This window comes from Rhinichthys klamathensis, unplaced genomic scaffold (assembly GCF_029890125.1).
Source record: "Rhinichthys klamathensis goyatoka isolate OS25496 unplaced genomic scaffold, OSU_Roscu_1.1 h1tg000539l_1, whole genome shotgun sequence".
NCBI classification, from domain to species: Eukaryota; Metazoa; Chordata; class Actinopteri; order Cypriniformes; family Leuciscidae; genus Rhinichthys; species Rhinichthys klamathensis.
In genome coordinates this window covers 44,095-66,243 of record NW_026607014.1, presented here as the reverse complement: position 1 = coordinate 66,243, position 22,149 = coordinate 44,095, and the positions used below count along the sequence as shown (strand labels likewise).

The 22,149-nt window shown below is 38.4% G+C and overlaps 1 protein-coding gene across 29 annotated transcripts in view; it reads right to left on the bottom strand.

Moving 5' to 3' along the window:
• rims2a (regulating synaptic membrane exocytosis 2a) overlaps positions 1-22,149 on the bottom strand; it is a 201,007-nt gene that overhangs the window by 163,274 nt on the left and 15,584 nt on the right. For 21 of the 29 annotated variants that reach the window (XM_056238766.1, XM_056238767.1, XM_056238770.1 and 18 more), the window contains exon 4: positions 13,756-14,033. In XM_056238766.1, coding sequence (XP_056094741.1) covers positions 13,756-14,033 — 278 coding nt within the window. Of the gene's footprint in view, positions 1-2,341; positions 2,844-13,755; positions 14,034-21,291; positions 21,371-22,149 lie in introns of those variants that run through there. The other 8 variants (XM_056238782.1, XM_056238785.1, XM_056238784.1 and 5 more) reach the window with 5 other exon arrangements.

The window sequence follows — 22,149 nt, the reverse complement described above, 5'->3', positions numbered from 1 at the left end:
GCACAAAGTTACTCTATTTTGATCACTACTGTAGACATTAGTGTTTATACAGGGTTGCCAACTGCGTTTGGTGTGAGACATCTTTCAGGCTCTGTCTCGCTCTCACGCTGCCCAAGTAAATCTCACACCAAATTAAAAAAGCCAACGTGATGTGCAGACCGTTTGACATTTAACATCAAGAATCGCGAGAGTGGTTAGAAAGCTGTGTGTGGTATTTTGATGTCATAGGATGCCGTCTGCGCACGTATAGAACAAGATACAGGTTTTAATTAAACCAATGAAGACCTGCAACCTCTTGATTGGACCAGTCTGTACCAATCACATTTTGTCACTGTATGTTTTTTCACTGTAAGGTTTTTGGCCTTTTTTTTTTTTTTTTTTTTACATCCGCTCTGGTTTTGGCAGACAGCTCTGTTTGTTAGTAATGGGTCGGCACAGGGAAGTAACCATTTCCTGAGAGAAGACTTTAGCCAGACTGAGCCACGATTCATGCCATTTTGATGATATTATCTTGAGCCATTTGCCTGATGTTTACCATGAAAACACAATTTGGAATTACCACTTAAAACTCTTTCTATAAAGAACACATCATCATCTAAATGTCTCAGTGTGACGATTCTCTAAAATGCAGCCGGTGCAATTCAGCAAAACAGCAGAAGTTGGCAGCCACACCTCGCCTCCTCCAATCAAGCGAGGTACAGGCTTCAAAGGCATGTGAGAATGCACAGGAACAAAGAGATGCTTGCACCGAACCCCTGGTGCGAGTGAAGTCTAGTGTGCTGATTTGCTGAGTGTGTGTTTGTGCTGGCGGAGGAAGAGACTCGTGCTGTAGATCCCTGGAGTGAGACGATGGGTTGCTTCCATGGCCTCTCTCTCCTCAACACTTTAAACTGCATTAAACACACATTCAGTCTGATGCCCTGAGGTCCTTCAGATGGTTACGGTGAGGTACAGGACAACTACCCTACTAATGCTAGAGCTGTTGAGATCATGATGCTGATACAGTATATGTATGTATTAGTGCTGTCAAATCGATTAATTGCGAGATTTGCGACTAATCGCATCTAACATTAAAGTTGATTAATTGCATCTTACATAAAAGTTTGTGTTTATATAATTTGTGTACACACACATATGCATAGTATATATATATATATATATATATATATATATATGTATGTGTGTGTGTGTGTGTGTGTGTCTGTGTGTGTATACGTATATACACATTTACACACACACACATATATATATATATATATATATGCATATGTTTGTGTACACAAATTATATAAACACAAACTTTTATGTAAGATGCAATTAATCAATTTGAAAGCACTAATATATATATATATATACACACACACACACAATCTAATTCAATATTTAATGTAAACTATAGCAAACAGATGTACACAAACTGCTAACTTTAAAACAAGTTATCAACAGTCAAAATCTTAAAAAAAAAAAAAAAAAATCTCCTATTTTCTCTTATTTATACATTTGGCAGACGCTTTTATCCAAAGCGACTTACATTGCATTTCAAGGTACACATTTACATTCTTACCAGTTCTTGCTTTCCCTGAGAATCCCTTGACCAGTTTAATTTGAAATATATATATTTATATACATAATTGCAACAAATAACCACTCAAAATTACAAATACCGGTAAACACCTTTTGTGGACAAAATCAACCATGACAAAACAAAAAGTTTATTAAATATGTTCAAATATGTTTATTAATTTGGCAATTCAAACTCAAATTTTGTAGATCATTTAAGTCTTAGCTATAATAACCATAGACATAGACACTCTAAATATATATATATATATATATATAGAGTCTATGGTTATTATAGCTAAGGCTTAAATGATCTACAAAATCTGTCTAAAATCTAAATATATATATATATATATATATATATATATATATATAACTAGGCTATAACTTATAATTTAATGATAAAATACTTATATTCATTTTTAAAAAATAAAACAGAATTTTATCAGGTAACGATACAGCCTTTCCTGCTCAATCAAAATGCAAACAACAGTGATGAAATGTGTGTAATATTCGCATACCTGATTGCAATTGGACATCTTTCTTGGATTTATTAGCATAGCAAACTCTGATTGGTCCTTTCTCACACAGCCGCCACTAAACAAGATGCGTGCTGAGTGTCATGACAACGGCTGCGGCATTTCATTTACTCAGAAGCAGAGCCACCTCAGACCTCACAGACGCCCCATACACACAATTCCTAGCTATTCGTGCCTCTCAAACACTGATATTTCCTTCAGGAAATGCAAATATAGTCACGTGTGATGTGTTACAAACTCACCCGATGGTGCTGAGCGCCTGTTCCAGGAGCTCCGTCTGCAGGATATTCTGCGGCGGCGTGAAAGCCCCATTAAAATGAGATAAAACCGAGCTACAGAACTGACGCAATGTCTCAAACTGCATTTTCCCTCTTCCTCTCCGATATCCTGCGTATATTCCCGCTTTCCCTCAGATGAAACTCCTCCAGCGCTCCTCGCTCCGGACGCGCCGCATCTCCAGCGCAACATAAACACAATTCAACTTCCCGATGTGTTCTGATTCCGAGGAAAAGTGCGTTTGGAACAGGAGAGCGGACCGACACCGGCTCTCCCGGACATTGTGATCCGAACTTAAGAGAGAAAGCGAACGCGCAGCGCGTCCTAAACGCACCGGAGATCCCTCTCGCTTCTAATTATCCACAGTAATCACGATAAACATCCATGCATACGCACGCACGCACGCACGCAAGCGCGTCGCGTCCGGGTTCTAGAGAGCCCAGGCTCACACACAGGCTCGCTGCTGTCAGGATTCTCTCTCAGGAGCACCAGAGCAGCACTACACATCCTCTACCAGCATCACAGCGCATGTGGCGTAGAGAAGAAGAAGAGGAGGAGGGGTGGGGGGGCTTTCTTTCTCCCTCATCATTAAAGGTTTTCTGTGGAGAGATGCTCTGCTCTAAAAGACAACAATTGTGTGTGGATACTTGATGACCTGAAGGAAGAAGGGCGTTAGAGGAAGAGAAAACGCTGAGTGCACTGCCCTGAGGACACAAGGAATAAGAGGGCTTTTTAACATGCATTCTGACCTAAAAAAAAAAAGCATCTTAAAGGGAAGCAGGGCCGTGTTAGCATTTACTCTATTATGCGAGAGATTTTAAAGTCATTAGCATGACGATAGAACGATAGATAGACGATAGAACGATAGAACGATAGAACGATAGAACGATAGATAGAACGATAGATAGATAGAACGATAGATAGAACGATAGAACGATAGAACGATAGAACGATAGAACGATAGAACGATAGAACGATAGATAGAACGATAGAACGATAGAACGATAGATAGATAGAACGATAGATAGATAGATAGATAGAACGATAGATAGATAGATAGAACGATAGATAGATAGATAGATAGATAGATAGATAGATAGATAGATAGATAGATAGATAGATAGATAGATAGATAGATAGATAGATAGATAGATAGATAGATAGATAGATAGATAGATAGATAGATAGATAGATAGATGGCCATGCTAAAGTGCAGTAATTGTTCAGAGATCACCATTTAAAGCATTGGTCTAGACTGGTCTAGAGAGCAGGTGTGAGATCAGAACGCTGCTGGTACTGGTTTCCTGCAGGTGCATCTTTCATTCTCTTAATAACTCTCTCCGGACAAAACCACCAAATCACAACATCAGCTCCCATAGTGCCAAGCCGAGAGCAGGAAAGTGGATTACGTCATACTTGTAGTGAAACTTGTGCTGACCTCTTGAACAAACGAGACCATATGCTTCTGTCCGTCTATATTGCAGTGTTTGCAGTGACAACAGAAGATCAGCTCCCAACCCTACATACACTAGTTTTGTCAAACTAATTTCAGAACTAAAACAAACACTGTTGTATGTGGTTCAACCTAGGTGTCACATTGCATCTAGCTCCAATAAAAACACTAATGGATTTTTAGAGATGGAGGGGGAGGAGATACAAGCGACAAAACTCCGCAAAACCCAGAGAAACAAAACGGCTGTAATTAAATCCGAATCCCAGTGTAATTATTATTGTTTCATCCAGCAGTTTCACCCACACTCGCGCCGCGTCTGAGCCTTCGCTCCAATAACACCTCTGAGACCAAGACAAATTAGGCTCTTCCCACATTATTTCAGGATATAAATAGGCTGTCAGCACTTTTTCATGAGAGGAGAATCAGAGTTAATTTAAACATTCTTTAAGATTAATGGAAGTGCTTTTCAGTGATTTCCTGAGCTCTATTCCTGGGCATCAAACTATTTAACACAGCCTCCCGGTGAACGGTCAGGCCGTTCTTATCCACTTTGACAGCAGTTAACCCCGAAACACCCCTGCCACTTCCCATTGAACAGAAGTAGGGCCTGAAATGATCTTCTTTGATTATTTTTCCACACAGCATAACCTTCATAAAATGTTGATCGTCAACCTTGAGAGGTCAAACTCAATATTATATTAACTGTTTTTTTATTCATTTTGTATGTTTGCAACCCTTTATGAGGTTTGCGACTGTTTTTACAGTTTAACACCTTGATTTTTCTGATTCCTCCAGCAAATAAAAAAAACCTAAGTAAAATTAAGAATTACATTTTTTTTTCTTTCTTCTGTGGAAGACATTTCTGCAACTTTACAGTTTATCTGTCATTGTGACTATTTCTTATTTTAAAGTCTGCCGAGTGAAATGGCTTCTCGGACAAGAAAAAATGTACGGGACTTGATTTTGTCCATCAGCAATTGATTGGATGGTTGTGGTTTGCTATTGGTCGATGTCATGCGAGTGACAGGTTGCCCCGCCCTCGCGCCCATCATCAGAGAAGAGACGTCGCTGCAAGAGGGAGGGGAAGTTATTTTGATTAATGATTATGAGAGCATGTGAATTACATTTTTTTTTTTTAAATATGTGGACAGATAAATAATTTATAATAAATACTGCAATATTCCATAAATAAGAATTTTCCATTTTGATTTTTATAGCGAGATTTGAGGTGGAAACAGACTTCCATACAAAAAGAAAAATTATTGCAAAAAAAAAAAAACTGCCCCAGTACTACAGTAGCTAAAGCTAAATTTCATCTGCTGTCCCTTACAACAACAGTATACGGTGCTTACAGTTCTCTGAGGATTTCATTTCCGTTTTGCTTTCGGCTTCCAACGATTATGAAAACATCCCGTCGCGTTCCGTTCCTTTCCTTTAAAGCGGTGCAATGTCGCCCTTCCTTCGTAACATCCAAATCAATCAAATCAAGTAACATAATATATACAGTTACAGTATCCTGCCAGACATGCTCGAAAAAAATAAGTGTATTAAGCTGCGAAAGAGAAGAATGGGCTACTTTGGGCTTCGGGTATGCGCTTAAACGGACAAATATACACAAAAATATATCAAAATGCCCATCTTGGCGAGTTTTCACCTAAACGCAGTTGGTTATGTCTTAAGTGAAAATAAACAGATGGGAAAGTAATCAATGTTTGTGGGTATATTAGATCTGTGCATTTGGTCTTAAAGTGACATCAGCCTAATAAACCTGTTGCGGTCTATCATTTAATGTTAATCAAGCAACAAAAGAAAACGAGTGAATCATTCACTGCTCTTCAATGAATAACTTTAGTAACTTTAATAAGAATCAATGTATATTTAATTCAAGACTATACATGGGTTTTATTTTTAATTTATCTTAATTTCTGTATAGTACGCTATTATTATTAGTAGACTAAATTGTTTGTTTCATTTGTTTATTTTTTCTATTGTTTTTGTCCTATTGTTTGTCATTTTATTTTTTATAGAATTAGGCTACTTACTGTTTCAACTCAGTGTTTTTTGTTGACAGTGAAACTGCTCTGAAAGAACTGGGCTGCGTTCAGCCCCGACAAAACGTTGCACAACGTTTTTTAAACAGAAACGGTGATGCGTTGAACACACAGTGTCTGATGACGCAAGAGTTGCAACTATGGCAGCTGAGAAGGCCATTCTTTGTGTTATTCTTTGTGAAGAATTTTCGGAGCCTGATGAAGTCGGTATAAATATGTGTTTAATACTACAAAATATGCCCGATGTTACAGTTACTGCACTTGCCGCACAGAACACAAGAGAACATCCCAATCGAGTGAAGAGATTTGTGGAAACTGAAATGGAAGCACACATCTTACCTAATTCAGACTAAAACACATCTATTTAGCCTCACTACTGACTTTATTTGTAGTTCATACTGTTTTAATACCCTGTATGTTCTTTCTAATTTTTAGGAAAAGCACTTAATTACCATTGTTTATTTCTATACCAAATGTCATACACTTGCAATGAAGCTAAAAATATAAACAACTACATCATTATGTTGATATCCTATATTTTTACAATACAACTTACGACAAACATGTCTTCTAATATCCTCAGTTGTGTATACCGAGCAATTACTTTCCTTGAACCCATTGTGCGAGTTCACTTTAATACCGCGTGCTTTATATACATGTTGCTGCTGATTGGACTGCAGTTCTGACACACCCACCAAACAAGAGAAAACGCATCTCAAAACCCGTTGCACACCGGTGCACGCCGTTTCCAGGAAACGTGACGTTCAACCCGGAAACCGTAGCAAAACTTTGCGCACCGTTTTGAACTTGAACGTGCCCCAGATTAAGGGGTTGGAGGAGGCCAGGCCATCACATTTTTTTGCAGTGATGCCATAAAGAACCATTTTTGTTTTTTTGGCTTTCAGTGAACAGTTCTTAAAATAAGATTAGTAAAATGTTCTTTACTTTACAAATAGTCAAGAACCTTTTTCCACCATAAAGAACCTTTTGTGCAGTGGAAAAAAGGATCCATTGATGTTAAAGGTTTTTCATGGAACCATCAATGCCAATAAAGAACCTTTATTCCCAGACAGCACATACTGTAGTGTCGGCCCAGATCCGGCCCACATCTGGACACACGTTGAAAACACATGTACCGGATATGGCCCGACACTATGTTGCTGCCTGTGTTTTTAAGTGTAACTAAGTCCTTAATAAATTCATCATCAAACAGAATAATTTAATACACGTGAACACAAATAAGATTTAAGGGCTTTAGTGCGAGTAAATGACACTTTCAATTTTTACTTTTGGGTAAACTAACCTGTTTTTTTTTTTTTTTTTAAGATTTTACCAGTTTGTAACATCAAGCTAATGTTAGCAAAGTATTTATGGAAGCGGAGAGACCAACGTAGTTGTGTAAAGCCAAGACTAATACAGAACTAACACTCTACACAACACAGAACAAATCAGATGCTGCCTCGCTACCATATGGCAGGCGCATTTTCGACATCTAACCTTTTAGCATGTTAATTCAGACAGAAAGTGCAAATGAGCATTTACAGTTTCGTGACAGAACATGCTATATGAACCGATCTGATTGAAAAGAACAGCACTGCTGTTACAGTAGCTTTTTATACATTTCACAGCACACTCGTTGTGTTCTACAGGAAATGTCAGACGGCATCCATGAAAAAGCAGCTTAAAGCTCACCTGCTGTCCTGAGCCTTTCACGGACATCTGCCAGGTAAAGGAGCCAGGGAGGAGGGGGAAAATGCATTGCACCATAAAAGAAACTCTAGGAATGGGCACACGAGTATCTAGAGTATAAGTTCTTGTGTTCAAATATCTGATGGTAAAGAATAGACGCATGGGATGCATTTCTAAAATTGTAAAAAAAAAAAAAAATTAGTTTGAGCTTGTTACGCCAAGGTCATTGGTTTGGTTCCCAGGATTCCCAAGATTGGGGTCAGTTTGTTTGTTTTCTTATTTTTTTATTGATACTTTTATGCAGCACACATAAAACGAATCAAAAATGACAGTAGCCTAAAGACATTTATAATGTTACAAAAGATTTATATTTCAAATAAACACTGTCCTTTTGAACTTTCTTTTCATCAAATAATCCTGAAAATAATGTTTCATGGTTTCCACAAAAAAATACTAAAGTCCCCATGAAAATCAAAATTTCAGTTTTTTAGCCTTAAGGTTATCTATAAGCCAGTGTGCTCCAATGCCACAATTCGCATTTAAAAGATATAAGCATTCAAAACTTCCAGTCTATCACTTCTGCCAATATGGATCAATGATTTTGATGACATCACTTCTCATCAGATTTTCTGTCCAATCAAATACTCTCTAGTCAAGTCAAGTCAAGTCATCTTCATTTATATAGTGCTTTTAACAATGGAGATTGTTTCAAAGCAGCTTTACAGAGATAAACATACAATTTACGGTAACAGATTGTTTTGGCTTTATAGCGTTTTTTGAATAATGTTATTTCCAGCTAAAGTTGGTTTTGATTGAATTGTTCTCTAGAATCTACAGTCACTTGTTCACAAATTTACTCTATTTTCTACATGGTGAATGGCACTTAGTGCACTATATAGGGGATAGGGAACGATTCAGACAGTGTAAATATGCTTTCCATTGAGGCGAATGAAGTCTGGTTTTATGTTAGTGTCACGTGAACCGCCGCTACGTGCACACACAGTCTGCTCCGGTCCAGAGACGCGACAGCACAGAGCTGATCGTATGTGCGGCCAAAACGTATTGGATCCATTTGAATTCTGGACAGAATTTGATTTATTATACTTTATTTTTAACCATATTGAGGAGATTAGGAGGTACATGCGGCTTTGCCGAGCTGTGATATAAACAAAACGCTATTGGCCATTTTTAAAAAGGGGAGGAGCTGTTCGATATGTCCCGCCCTGTCTTCCTGTTTCAGTGGAAATTACGTCAACACAATGCATAACGCCGCGCGTTTCAAGGCACTTCAGTGGGCCTTTAAAAGCAGCACAACTGCTTTTCAACATTGATAACAGTAAGAAATGTTTCTTGAGCAGCAAATTAGCATATCAGAATGATTTCTGAAGGATCATGTGACACTGAAGACTGGAGTAATGATGCTAAAAATTCAGCGATGCATCACAGGAATAAATTACATATTTTAAATTGCAATAATATTTCACTATATTACTGTTTTAACCGTATTTTTGGTCAAATAAATGAGAACATAAAAACATTAAAAAAAATCTTCCTGACCTCAAACTTTTAAATGTTAACCTCCATGTCTTGCGTGTACTTCACCTAGTCGGTTCAAATAAAATCATAAATGTAGTTTAACTTGACACTTGTCTTAAAAACAATGAGATGTGCTGAAACTGCCAATAAACATGTGTGACACGTGGAAACATACCAACAAATAAGTGATGACAGTACATCTCTATACTAAATCACTAAGTCGAAATGTGCAATTTTCATTTCAAGGGTTTGTCATTCAAATGTACTCATGTCAACACAACACACACTAACAGCAGGTGAGATCAGCCCCATCCCTGTGGCACATGCCCAACATTCCTCTCCTCCACAGGTATTCAGGAACGGAAAATCAAACTAATACACAGCGGTCGCCTCGGATTCAAGGGAGCAGGCATCTGTTTCTATGGAGACATCTCTCCAGGACTGACCTCTGACCCCTGAGCAGTGAAGCTGATACAGACATCCCAGCAAAAGACTGAGGGAGAGAATTTGATACCAGGGCTCAGAGAGACAGCGCCACTGTGTGGGAAAAGATGGAATCACACTCACTGCTCACAGTGCACTAGCATCTCCCTGCAGATTAGAGGTGTAATGTTTGATAAATGTGTTTTGACTCCCTGCATTTTTTTCTAGAGCAGGTTTCACCATAAATTACTGATTGTTATTTACCTGTCTGACGTGTTCAGCACCAAATTAGTAATAGTAAACGTCTGAAAAACAGATGGATTTTGAATGAATGCATTGCATGCTCCAGCTGTTGTTTTCCCAGCTTCAATTTCAGATAACCCAGCATGAGGTTCATGTATGCATGTGTTTAAAATAAAAGTAACTTTTCATGCAAGGTTAATTTGGAGAGTTTGGTTCCAAAACGCGATAAACGCCATTTTTAAAACAAATTGCAAAAATCAGTATTGTATCTGGTTGGTATTGAAATGTCAATGTTTAATTTGAAGTAAAATGCGATTTCCGCCGTGTTATTCTGTCATATTTTCTCCCTTTCTTTCCAAACCGCGACAAACGCCAGTCTCCCTTCTCTGCAGAATGCGATATATCCGCTCTCAACCAATCACAACGCACCATTCCACGCAATGTAAACAGTAACGGCAGCGCCTTAAATACACCCGGCTTCCTAGTTTTTCTTATCTATTTTGTACTTTTCGATCAACAAACAAACAAATTTTTTTTTTAATTTTGACGGCATTGATGAGCCTGTGGTTGTTTCTGCGGTGGGTAAGAAACGTAAGGCATCGAAATCGAATCATTTACGTGAGGAGATTAAGAAGATGAGGCACTCGGGAGGAGGAAAAATGTTTTCAATCTTCTTTACAGTTCTTAATAAAAATATTATACTAATAAACTTACGTTGTTGTGTATTTTCAACAGTTTCAATATGAAAAAAAAAAACTTTTATATTGATTCAATGGATTAATTGCATTTTGATTTTAAAAAATGGATTTATTGCATTTTGGGGGAAAAAAGAATCCGTTTTTATAATAAATCTTTGAAAATCAAAACCTGGATAATTTTTTGTGTTATTATGACCTACAAATGCTATGTGAAAGTTTGAAACAGAAAATAGTGGTTTTCATCTTTCCACTTTCTTGGTAAAGAAAACAGATTTTTACTCAAATTAATCTAAATGGATTTATTGCGTTTTGGAACCAAACTCTTCATTTTATGTTAGATAATATCTATCTCTCTATCTCTCTATCTCTCTCTATCTATCTATCTATCTATCTATCTATCTATCTATCTATCTATCTATCTATCTATCTATCTATCTATCTATCATTAACCAACTAGCAATACCCTAGAAACCTAGTTTGTTGCTTTAGTAACACCCTAGCAACTGCCTAAAATGCCCTAGCAAGCAGCAACCACCCAAAACACCCTAGCAGCATCCTAGCAACTACTCAAACCACCATAGCAAACATCTAGCAATTTCCTAGCAACCACCCAGAACACCTACTAGTAACATTCTAAAACATTCTACAACCGCAGACAAAAAACAAGCAACTGCCTAGCAGCATCATAGCAATCACAGCCAGGCAACCACCCAAAACACCCTAGCAACTACTTAAACAATCATAGCAGCCACGTAACAGCTATTTAAATCACCATAGTAACTTGTCTAGCAATGTCCTAGCAACCACCCAGAACACCTTAGCAGCTGCATAGCAACACCCTAGTAACCGCGCAGAAAACCCAAGCAACTGTGCCAAGCAGCACCATTGAAACCACTTAGTCAAGCAACCACCAAGAATACCCTAACAAACACCTAGCAACCATTTAAAAATGTCTTGAAACCACACAAAAACAGCCAATCAACCTCTTAGTAACAACCCAAACCACCATAACATCCACCTAGCAATGTCCTAGAAACCATCCAGAACACCTTAGAAACTACTTAGCAACACCCTAGTTATGACCCATAAATACCAAGCTACTACCTAGCATCACCATAGCAACCACTTAGCCCAGCAACCACCAAGTATACCACAGCAACCATTTAGAACACCTCAGCAACCACTTAGTAACAACCTAGCAACCACCCAGAACACCCTAGCAATGTCCTTGCATATTATCTCCTGTCTGCCTCAGTATTTCTTTCTACAGGGACTTTTAGACAAACATTTAGACAAAGCTTTGTCAATCTAACATCAAAGTTTATCCTGACCAAACCAACTTTACCCATCAGGTTCTTAACCCTCTGGGGACCAGAAACGCGCCGGCGCGTTTTGCTCGTTTTTTTTCACATAGCAGAAAAATAGACTTAAAGTACTACCATCATTTCTGTTCATATAGAGTTAAGAAATATGAGAAAATAATCTGTTAAATGTCTACTTTTTTATGTGCCCACATACAATCGAAATAAAATATTGTGCTTTTGTAAAATAAAGAAAATAAACAGGGTGTGCGTTCTGCCTCTCGGTCACCGTGAACTTTTTTTCTGGAGCACGTCTCTAATCTTCAACACAACTCAGCTAATACTATTCACCCAGCCATAAGCAATATATCTTTTAAATCATTTGAGTTTGTACTTTTAAATGATCCGATTCAAAACTAAAATTATTATTCTCCGTTTATGTCATCTATATAAAAAGAGAGACGTGTCAGCCCATCTCATTATCGTTCTCTCAGCTGATTATCTGTGGTAATGTGACACGCCTACGGAGAGCACGCGCTATTCAAACGCAAATATGTGAAGCAACACATTGAGACGCGTTAACGCCCATGAACTCTGAAAACACACATTATTTTTTAGTCAGATTAATCTACTGTCGTCTTGCGCGGCTATATGTGGAACAATCCTGGGACATTTACCACTGGGTTATTTTCACTTCGAGGATGAACAGATTCAGCTGAGAAGTAAGTGTTTTTTGCAAGTGCTTTGTTCTAATCGCGATATAGAATAACGTAGTGTCTGTAAACGGAAAAATAGCATACTGTTAAATGTGAATCATGTTTGTGTCACACAGTTTGTGTGTGTGTGTGTGAATGAATGAATGAACGCACAGATACGCACTGTTACAGACTAAATAACAGACAACATTTCGTTGACTCGTTTTGGATAAAGTTTTTACTCTAAAATAGACATCAAATAAGCTTTTTTAGGAGTTTCTGCTCATATGTTAAATATATAGTATGTTTTGTCAATAAACTAATCAACCAAGATGTTATAGTGTTTGTTCAAGCTATATCAAAATAATGAATCCTCAACTTTGAAATATGTATGATCAAACTAAGACATTTATGGAGAAAGACAATTTTCTTTTCAAGATGTTTCCAACTCTAACTTTGAACTGAAATAAAACCATGTCTATATGGTGAAGGGTGTGTGATAGAAGTGTCCAGACGTATGCACCCTGTATTTTCCTTATAATATCCAAACAATCTAAAAGCCATTCTTTTTTAAATCTCCTCATTCTTTGTGCAAGGCTCCTGTAATGATATGGCCTGATAGCACCTAATAGGGCCATTATGGGAGGGTCTTTGTCTTTCTCAGGTGTGGAATGCCATACATATTAATGAGAGATCAAGCCTCCTGCATAAAGCTTTCTCAAACAAAACACGTCATTAAAAATGTAAAAGACTTTATTGACTTATCTGAATGAGTAGTCAGGATGATTCTCACATAGTTTTGGAGCAAATATTCTAGGCTATGTGATACAATTTTCAAAAGTCTTGTGAAGAAATAATCAATATGTGTTTTGTGGTCTTATTTCAGCAACTTTCATTTTTATTTTTTTCAATAACCACGCATAAACATTATTCTATTAAAAATACAAACATGTACATACATGTTGCTCAGATCTCATGGTAGCCAAGTTTGTGCTATATAGAGTGAATTTACACCTTTGCCATTAACATGTTTATAAATAACTGAAAAAAGCACAAATGTCAGTGCATGTCAAAACATCCCAAGGGCCCCAAAAACACTCTGGTCCCCAGAGGGTTAATATAATTCACAAATACAGTCACTGTGGGCAAATTATTTCAGCAAGTTTCTTAAAAAGTAACAAGAATAACTTGAAGTGTGCTGCTGCTCACAAGGAATAATGATTTCTAAACGCATCTAATTGCAAGTTCAAACTTTTCAACATCGTAGCACTCTAAAAACACATGAACTCACCTGTTGCTCAGAGGGTCGTTGGGCTTCAGACCAGAGTCGTTGTTGAGGGACGCCTGGCGCAAGAGTCCTGGAGCACGGCTGCGGTCCCCTGGAGGCCCCTGGTACAGCAGCGGGGCTTCCTGCAGTTTGGCCTTCTTCTCCTGCGGAGCCTCTTCGTGGCGGCGCCGAGGGTCACTCGCACCCGGGGGCAGGGCGTCCCCTGGGCCGCTGTAGAACCAGGCCCCTGACTTGGTGAGGATTTCTTGTTGTTTTCGGCACAGGTTGCATACCCACATAACCTAATAGTGACAGAACAGGAAGTTAGAACCAAAGGAGAACACAAGACAGAGGTCAAAACCCCAAATGAGACGGATGAAAACTTGCTGTTGTGGGAGAAGCGAGTCATTCAGTCATTTCGGTTTCAACTGTGAAGTCAGTGAAAATTGGGATATTTGTCCAGAACCTCGTACGCAGGTCCCACAACAAACAGGTTCAGGAAACTGTGATGCTGGTGCGGCTGACAAACAAAACTGTCAGAGTACATGTGAGAGGAAATGATGAATGCAAAACAATTCTGGCTCAACCAATGGCATGAGTTTGGGGGTGGAGCTACCTGGTTTGTCTGACTAATCGAGTCCTGCAGGGATGACATATTTTTGAAGGCCAAAGCCCATTAACAAGTTAGCAATTAAGCACTTCCGGTTCCATTGTTCTGAAGTCAATGTTTTTTTTTCCGTTTTTTTATTATTATTAAATTGTAGAAATAAGGTCTGTGGTTAAATTAATAGTTCACCCAAAAAAGAAAATTCTGTCATCATACTCCCCCTCAAGTTGTTCCAAACCTGTATGAGTTTCTTTCTTCTGTTGAACACAAAAGAAGATATTTTGAAGAATAGTGGTAATCAGACAGTTAACGGTAGCCATTGACTTCCATAGTAAATTTTTTTCCCTACAATATGGCTACCGTTAACTGTCTGGTTACCACTATTCTTCAAAATATCTTCTTTTGTGTTCAACAGAAGAAAGAAACTCATACGGGTTTGGAACGACATGAGGGTGAGTAAATGTTGATAATATTTTTCATTTCATATCACTTTTTCATACATTGTTGTTTTTTCTTTTCTTTTCTTTTCTTTTCTTTTGTTTATACCGGTCTAGAAAAAGGTGGTTATTAACAATTGACTAAGAGGTTGTCAGGGACATTAAACATAATCACAATCAATAGTCCGCAAACACAGCCTTGTTGTGTTTATAACCGCGCTCATGCAAACTATTCTAACTCGAACTTTCAGAAAAAATTATTAAAGATTTGAAAGAGTTGACTGAAGCTCAATGCTAGAGACATTGAAGTTGTGTGACCACGTTTTACTTCTGGCAGTTGTATTTAGGCTCATTTGTTCATTTGTGAAGATTATCATTATTAACCAAATGCGTAAGAATTAGGAACTTTTATTGGTTTGTATTAATCCAATGGAAAAAAAGCCAATGAAAAAATCCAGTTGGGTTTTCATCGAGGGAACCAGAGCGATGCTAACTTCTAGGTTAACCTACAAAAATAAAGCCACCACTACAGCACTCTATAGCAGATGTGGAGTGGGGTGGAAGGTGTTTGGAAACAACTGGTGATTATTACTGTACTCAGGTCTAACTGTACCTTAATAACCTCTCAAATCTCCTGCTTTCAACACTGCAGTCTGAACACCTCTTGAACGTTCATGTCCCACCATCACTGAGGGCATGGCAGCCTGACCTAATTATTTGCCTGACAGAAATGAACTTAGCAGCCAGTTGGCATCCCTTCCAGTTTGCTGGTGGTAATTAAACCTGCTCTCAGACACACACAGAGGCTTCCATCCATCCAGCCTGAATACAAAATGCCACATCGGCCCCCGGAAATTATGCATCACAAAAGAAATGGACTAGGAAATTTAAATTATCCCACAATTTTCCTGAACAAAGGAGTGACGGTCTGTTCCTCACATAAAGGCTTGGAATATAACGCACAAGTCGTACTGTACGGATTACTGTAATGGTTATTTTTTAAAAAGGTTGACAGCCCCTGGTTGGCATTCATTTACTTTCACTACATGAAAAGAGCAGCTCTGTGTTCTTCAGAAGAAAGTGAGCATTACAATAAAAAAAGGATGACAGAATTTATTTGATGATGAGACCCCACAGTATTTCTAAAACCAATAATTATTATGAAACTTGAAAAGTTGTGTATGAGCTGCCCTATCATACAATAAAGTGAAAAGGTCACCTCTTTCAAGTGGATTTTGATAAGATCACAGTGAGGAATTGCACTGCGACCGGCTCTGAAACATATCGCAGATGGATGTGAGTGTTATTGTGATGAATGTTTGGTCAGTCAGCGATAGACAAACGAAAAGATGTGTGAGTGAAAAATTGATAAAGTGCTGAGTGAGCTGTCATTGGTGTCAAATGGCAGGGGACCTTTCTGGGTGAATCTCATGAAGCCTGTCAAGAACATGTCAGGGTCATGTTTCACCCCAAAATCAAAAGAGAGAGAAAAACATATTAGATACTAATAAATTTTAAAAAAATCTTTATTTACATTAGAATTAAAGTAAATTAAAAAATATTGATATAATATTGACACACTATATAATATAATATAATATAATTTAGTATTATTTAAAATATAAAGTAATTATATAAAGTATTTATACATCTAATGCTGATGCAAATAAAAATCATTTTATTTACATTGTGTATTTTGGGGAAAAAATGTTCATTTGTGATGAAAATAAAATAATGTCACGATGCAATATATATACACTCACCTAAAGGATTATTAGGAACACCATAGTAATACTGTGTTTGACACCCTTTCGCCTTCAGAACTGCCTTAATTCTACGTGGCATTGATTCAACAAGGTGCTGAAAGCATTCTTTAGAAATGTTGGCCCATATTGATAGGATAGCATCTTGCAGTTGATGGAGATTTGTGGGATGCACATCCAGGGCACGAAGCTCCCGTTCCACCACATCCCAAAGATGCTCTATTGGGTTGAGATCTGGTGACTGTGGGGGCCATTTTAGTACAGTGAACTCATTGTCATGTTCAAGAAACCAATTTGAAATGATTCGAGCTTTGTGACATGGTGTATTATCCTGCTGGAAGTAGCCATCAGAGGATGGGTACATGGTGGCCATAAAGGGATGGACATGGTCAGAAACAATGCTCAGGGAGGCCGTGGGATTTAAACTATGCCCAATTGGCACTAAGGGGCCTAAAGTGTGCCAAGAAAACATCCCCCACACCATTACACCACCCCCACCAGTCTGCACAGTGGTAACAAGGCATGATGGATCCATGTTCTCATTCTGTTTACGCCAAATTCTGACTTTACCATCTGAATGTCTCAACAGAAGACATCGAGACTCATCAGACCAGGCAACATTTTTCCAGTCTTCAACTGTCCAATTTTGGTGAGCTCTTGCAAATTGTAGCCTCTTTTTCCTATTTGTAGTGGAGATGAGTGGTACCCGGTGGGGTCTTCTGCTGTTGTAGCCCATCCGCCTCAAGGTTGTGCGTGTTGTGGCTTCACAAATGCTTTGCTGCATACCTCGGTTGTAACGAGTGGTTATTTTAGTCAAAGTTGCTCTTCTATCAGCTTGAATCAGTCGGCCCATTCTCCTCTGACCTCTTGCATCAACAAGGCATTTTCGCCCACAGGACTGCCGCATACTGGATGTTTTTCCCTTTTCACACCATTCTTTGTAAACCCTAGAAATGGTTGTGCGTGAAAATCCCAGTAACTGAGCAGATTGTGAAATACTCAGACCGGCCCGTCTGGCACCAACAACCATGCCATGCTCAAAATTGCTTAAATCACCTTTCTTTCCCATTCTGACATTCAGTTTGGAGTTCAGGAGATTGTCTTGACCAGGACCACACCCCTAAATGCATTGAAGCAACTGCCATGTGATTGGTTGATTAGATAATTGCATTAATGAGAAATTGAACAGGTGTTCCTAATAATCCTTTAGGTGAGTGTATATACATATGGAGATACACAGCCAGGATTTTTTTGGCCGGATTTCGATACTGATATAATTTTTTTCATTAAAATAGATTACTGTGGTGATCATGTTTTAAATTAGCAATGTTCAAAAATGCATGCATCAAGGTATACTAGCTAGTTTATTCCTGGATCATCAAATCATCTTCATTGAACATTAATTGGATCCATTAAACATTCAACAGGCCAACATAAATACATAAATACAACAGCACAAAGATATGAAATAAGATAACACTGCTGTATAAATTAAATATATATTAATCCTTATTAAAGTCACAAACGTTTTTTAGTCAAGAGCAGTGAGCGCATTTATTAAATTGTATTTTATGTTTTGTCTTTTGTTGTGTGATTAAAATTAAAACAGACAGCAGCGCAGCAGGAATATTAGGCTGCTGTCACTTTAAGAGCCGCACAAATCTCCAACATACTGATACACACATGCGTTTTATTTCTCAACTGATTACGCTCACTTAAGCCAAAACCGACTGTGTTTACTAGGATACTTGCCAAGATGGGCATTTTGATATAATTTTGTGTGAATTTGTCCACTCAAGAGCAAGAAGTATCGAAAGAGAATTCAATTAAGTATATTCGCGCTGTCTGACACTGCTTTCTGGGCACGCGCTTTGGATTTGTGCGCACAAAACTTCTCACATCAAATACCAAAATGAGTTCTCTTTTGCACCTTCTTGCAATTGAATATCTAAATAGACAAGGCTTAAAGCTGCCGTCGGCAACATTTTTTTGATCATATTCAGTGAAATCGACACTATAATCTGACAGAACAACATAAATAAAGTGGTTTTAGAAAAAAACCCGAGCTTCTAACTCCACCTGGAGCTTGTTATTTGTTTTGCAAAAATCCACAGCTCCCGGTTCATCGGGTCCAATCAGCGCAGGGGGGTGTGAGATCTGACTGTCAATCACAGATCGGGCACACGCCACCCCTCGCGCACGTTACAATCACATTCACACGCCTGAAGTTCGCGGAGTAAGGAAGAGTGATGGCGGAAAATCAAGTAAGCTCATTTAGAGTATAAATGACGTTAGCAATTGCAATCTATCGGTAGATTAGCCAGGACAGCATACCTCCAAATACTCCATGGTGTTGATGGATGCTGATGAGACGGGCGCGTTCCAGGGCTCTCAAGTTTTGAAGACAGGTAAGAGTGACACCCAGCCGACGGGGGGTTGGATACATTTTTGTCATTGGTTGTTGCGTTAAATTTAACCCAGATACAATAGTGCTATTTTCTGATTGGCTATTGTGTAGCTCGACGAACAACACCAGAGGAAACGCGCTTGATTCATGCCGGTTCCACAGTGAGAGCGGCGCGGCCAGAGTTTTGGGCGCTGCGGCATATTACATATATTACAAATAGTTTTTCAGCGTGAGAAATACAATGTGTGGCGGGAGAGCGTGACAAAAGACCGAAATGAGTGACTGTCACGCTCAATGCGTGACACTTGAGAGCCCTGGCGTTCACTGAAAATCTGGTGCACACGCACTGACGAGCATGAACTGGGTGGGAGGGTATCCGTTGATAGTGGGGGAGGGGCATGAGAGTTGTAAACATTCAAAATTTTCCTAAATCCACTCAATCTGCCAGACTTGCCGACTGGAGCTTTAAAGGAGAACTCCGGCGCAAAATGAACCTTTGGTCTAATAAAACATCGGTACCTAGTCAACCGTTCTCTGCGATTTGTTTTCATGATAATCGAATGTAAAGAGTTTTATCTCTAAAAACTGTTTAGCGTATAACGCTAGTAATGGGGGCATCTATTAAGTAAAAATAAATTGCTAGTTTATACCACTAACAAGACTCAAAATAGCCCCACACGAACACAGTAACATAATGAGGGTCCCTACATGCAAAACGAAACATTGAGAACTTTGTAAGTGTACAGACCGTCTAATAAGAAGATATTTTATGAAGACAGTCCACTTCGTGTATACAGACAGGAGCCATCTTTGGAAAACAGTCTCGACTAATCAAACCACGAACGCCATTCATACAGTTCAGAAGTTCACTGAACTTCATACAGTTCAGCTCACTTACCACGTCGTTCGTGGTTTGATTAGTCGAGACTGTTTTCCAAAGATGGCTCCTGTCTGTATACACGAAGTGGACTGTCTTCATAAAATATCTTCTTATTAAACGGTCTACAAAGTTCTCAATGTTTCGTTTTGCATGTAGGGACCCTCATTGTTACTAGTGTGGGAATGTTTTGAGTCTTGTTAGTGGTATAAACTAGCGATTTATTTTTACTAAATAGATGCCCCCATTACTAGCGTTATACGCTAAATACAGTTTTTAGAGATAAAACTCTTGACATTCGATTATCATGAAAACAAATCTCAGAGAACGGTTGACTAGGTACCAATGTTTTATTAGACCAAAGGTTCATTTTGCGCCGGAGTTCTCCTTTAAAAACAAGTGCACATGATAAACTTTTGTGACGATGCAGCACTGGTATGATCGGGACAGTAAATGTTCCGTCAGCTGTCCCAAGTGTTGTTCACGCTGCACCAGGCAGTCCGTATTGTCGAGCCCTGCTATATTTTGTACAGGTTTCATTTTGTTTTGGCAAAATTTAATTATTGGCAGTATTTCATTATTTTACCCAGAGAAAAACATTGGGTTATGCAACAAACATTATACAACTCAGTGCCTTCATGCAGATAATTAATCAAGACCATCAAATGATCAAAAATCGGCTAATAAATATACACAGCAACGCCAATAATGCTTTCAATGCTTATTTCTTTATATAAATAAATGGTATTTTTAATTAATGCAATATTTGCAATTTGTAAAACATGATATTTGGTTACCTGACTACCTCTGAGAGGTACTGTAAAATATAAACATTAATATGAAGCTAGAATATTACTCTATACAGAATAACCGGAGAGGCTGTCCTGGGCCGCTGAATATTTTATAGATGTTTGATAAAAGTAAGGAAGTTCATAATGAGGGGAGCGTTATCATTCACCGGCTAAAACACTGCCTGCAGGTGGAACATGAATAATTAATGAGGTTCTATATTTAGAGCCCAGCAGCTTGTAATAGACTGGATGCATATTCATAGGTTTTATTTTTTCTGAACTTAATAAGGATCTGTTAAACAAAGTGTTAATTATGCAGTGACAGAATCAAAATAGATAGATCTCTAAGAGGAAAAGAACATATGTAGCTCAGTTCTCTACGGGTATGTCACGTTGTCGAACAATGTCTCTATTATTAGCTGAAATATTAAAGATCAAAATGCAAATTAAAGATCAATGTGGTTTAATAATTCAAGCTGTTTAGATTATAAGAACCGGTTACATCAAGCTGTTAAGATTAAAAGAACAAATCAAGAAAATAAGAACAAAATGATTCACTATCATCTTTTTTTAATGATTAACAGTTTTCCAAATAACAATATGCAGCTTTTTTTTTCCATTGCCCGAATCTCAATAACATAATTAAAGCTTAACGATAATCATTGTTGCCATGCTTACCCATGTCAGCTGCGTATTGTTTGGTCCAGCTGGATAAAACTGATGTTCCAATAACTGAATTCAGAACTCACAGACTGCTTCACGGTTTTATATGCCAAAGTCCTGCGTAACGGTTGACCTTTGAGAACTGGGGATCAAATGCTCCTTCTGCTGTCAAGATTGTGCTTCAGTTCAAAAGAGATTAATCCTGAGATCAGTCTAAGTTGTCAAAAATAATAAGCAGTGAAATAAAAGCAAATGCTTGTGCAGGAAGACGATTGAGCGATCGGAGCGGCACGTAATCATGTTTTTGTCGCTGAGCATCACTAACACGGGTCTCATTACCGATGCATGTGAGCGCCAGCTCCACTGGGGCAGAGTCTGACTCATTACTCATGCACAGCGCTCACTAACTCTCTTCAAAGGACGCTGATTAAGATAGAAGCACCAACTTCAGCAGCAAGATCTTAAATCACGCATGTACATCAGATATTAAAGTTGCAAAACCAATCACTGTATAAGTTATCTTTGGCACTGTTTTCATTCATAAACATTTCTCTCATTTTTAAACATAAGAACTATGCTGTGGGCGTAGCCTGGTGGTCACTTCCTGAGCAAACCCCACCCGGTCTCCTACCATTTCCTGTCACCTGTACTGCCCTATATAGAAGTAAAATAAGAACTAATCATATACGGGAGACTGGGGCTAGTTGTCACACTTTATTTATTTTTACAAAGGCCAAAGTAGAGGCATGGGACCCAGCAAAACAGGCACAGGACAAGATCAAATAAGCAAAACAAGTGTGTAAGATACTCATGTGTGCGCGCACTGTACGGGGTGCGGGAGAATAAAATGATTTGCGCGACTCCAGCTAAATA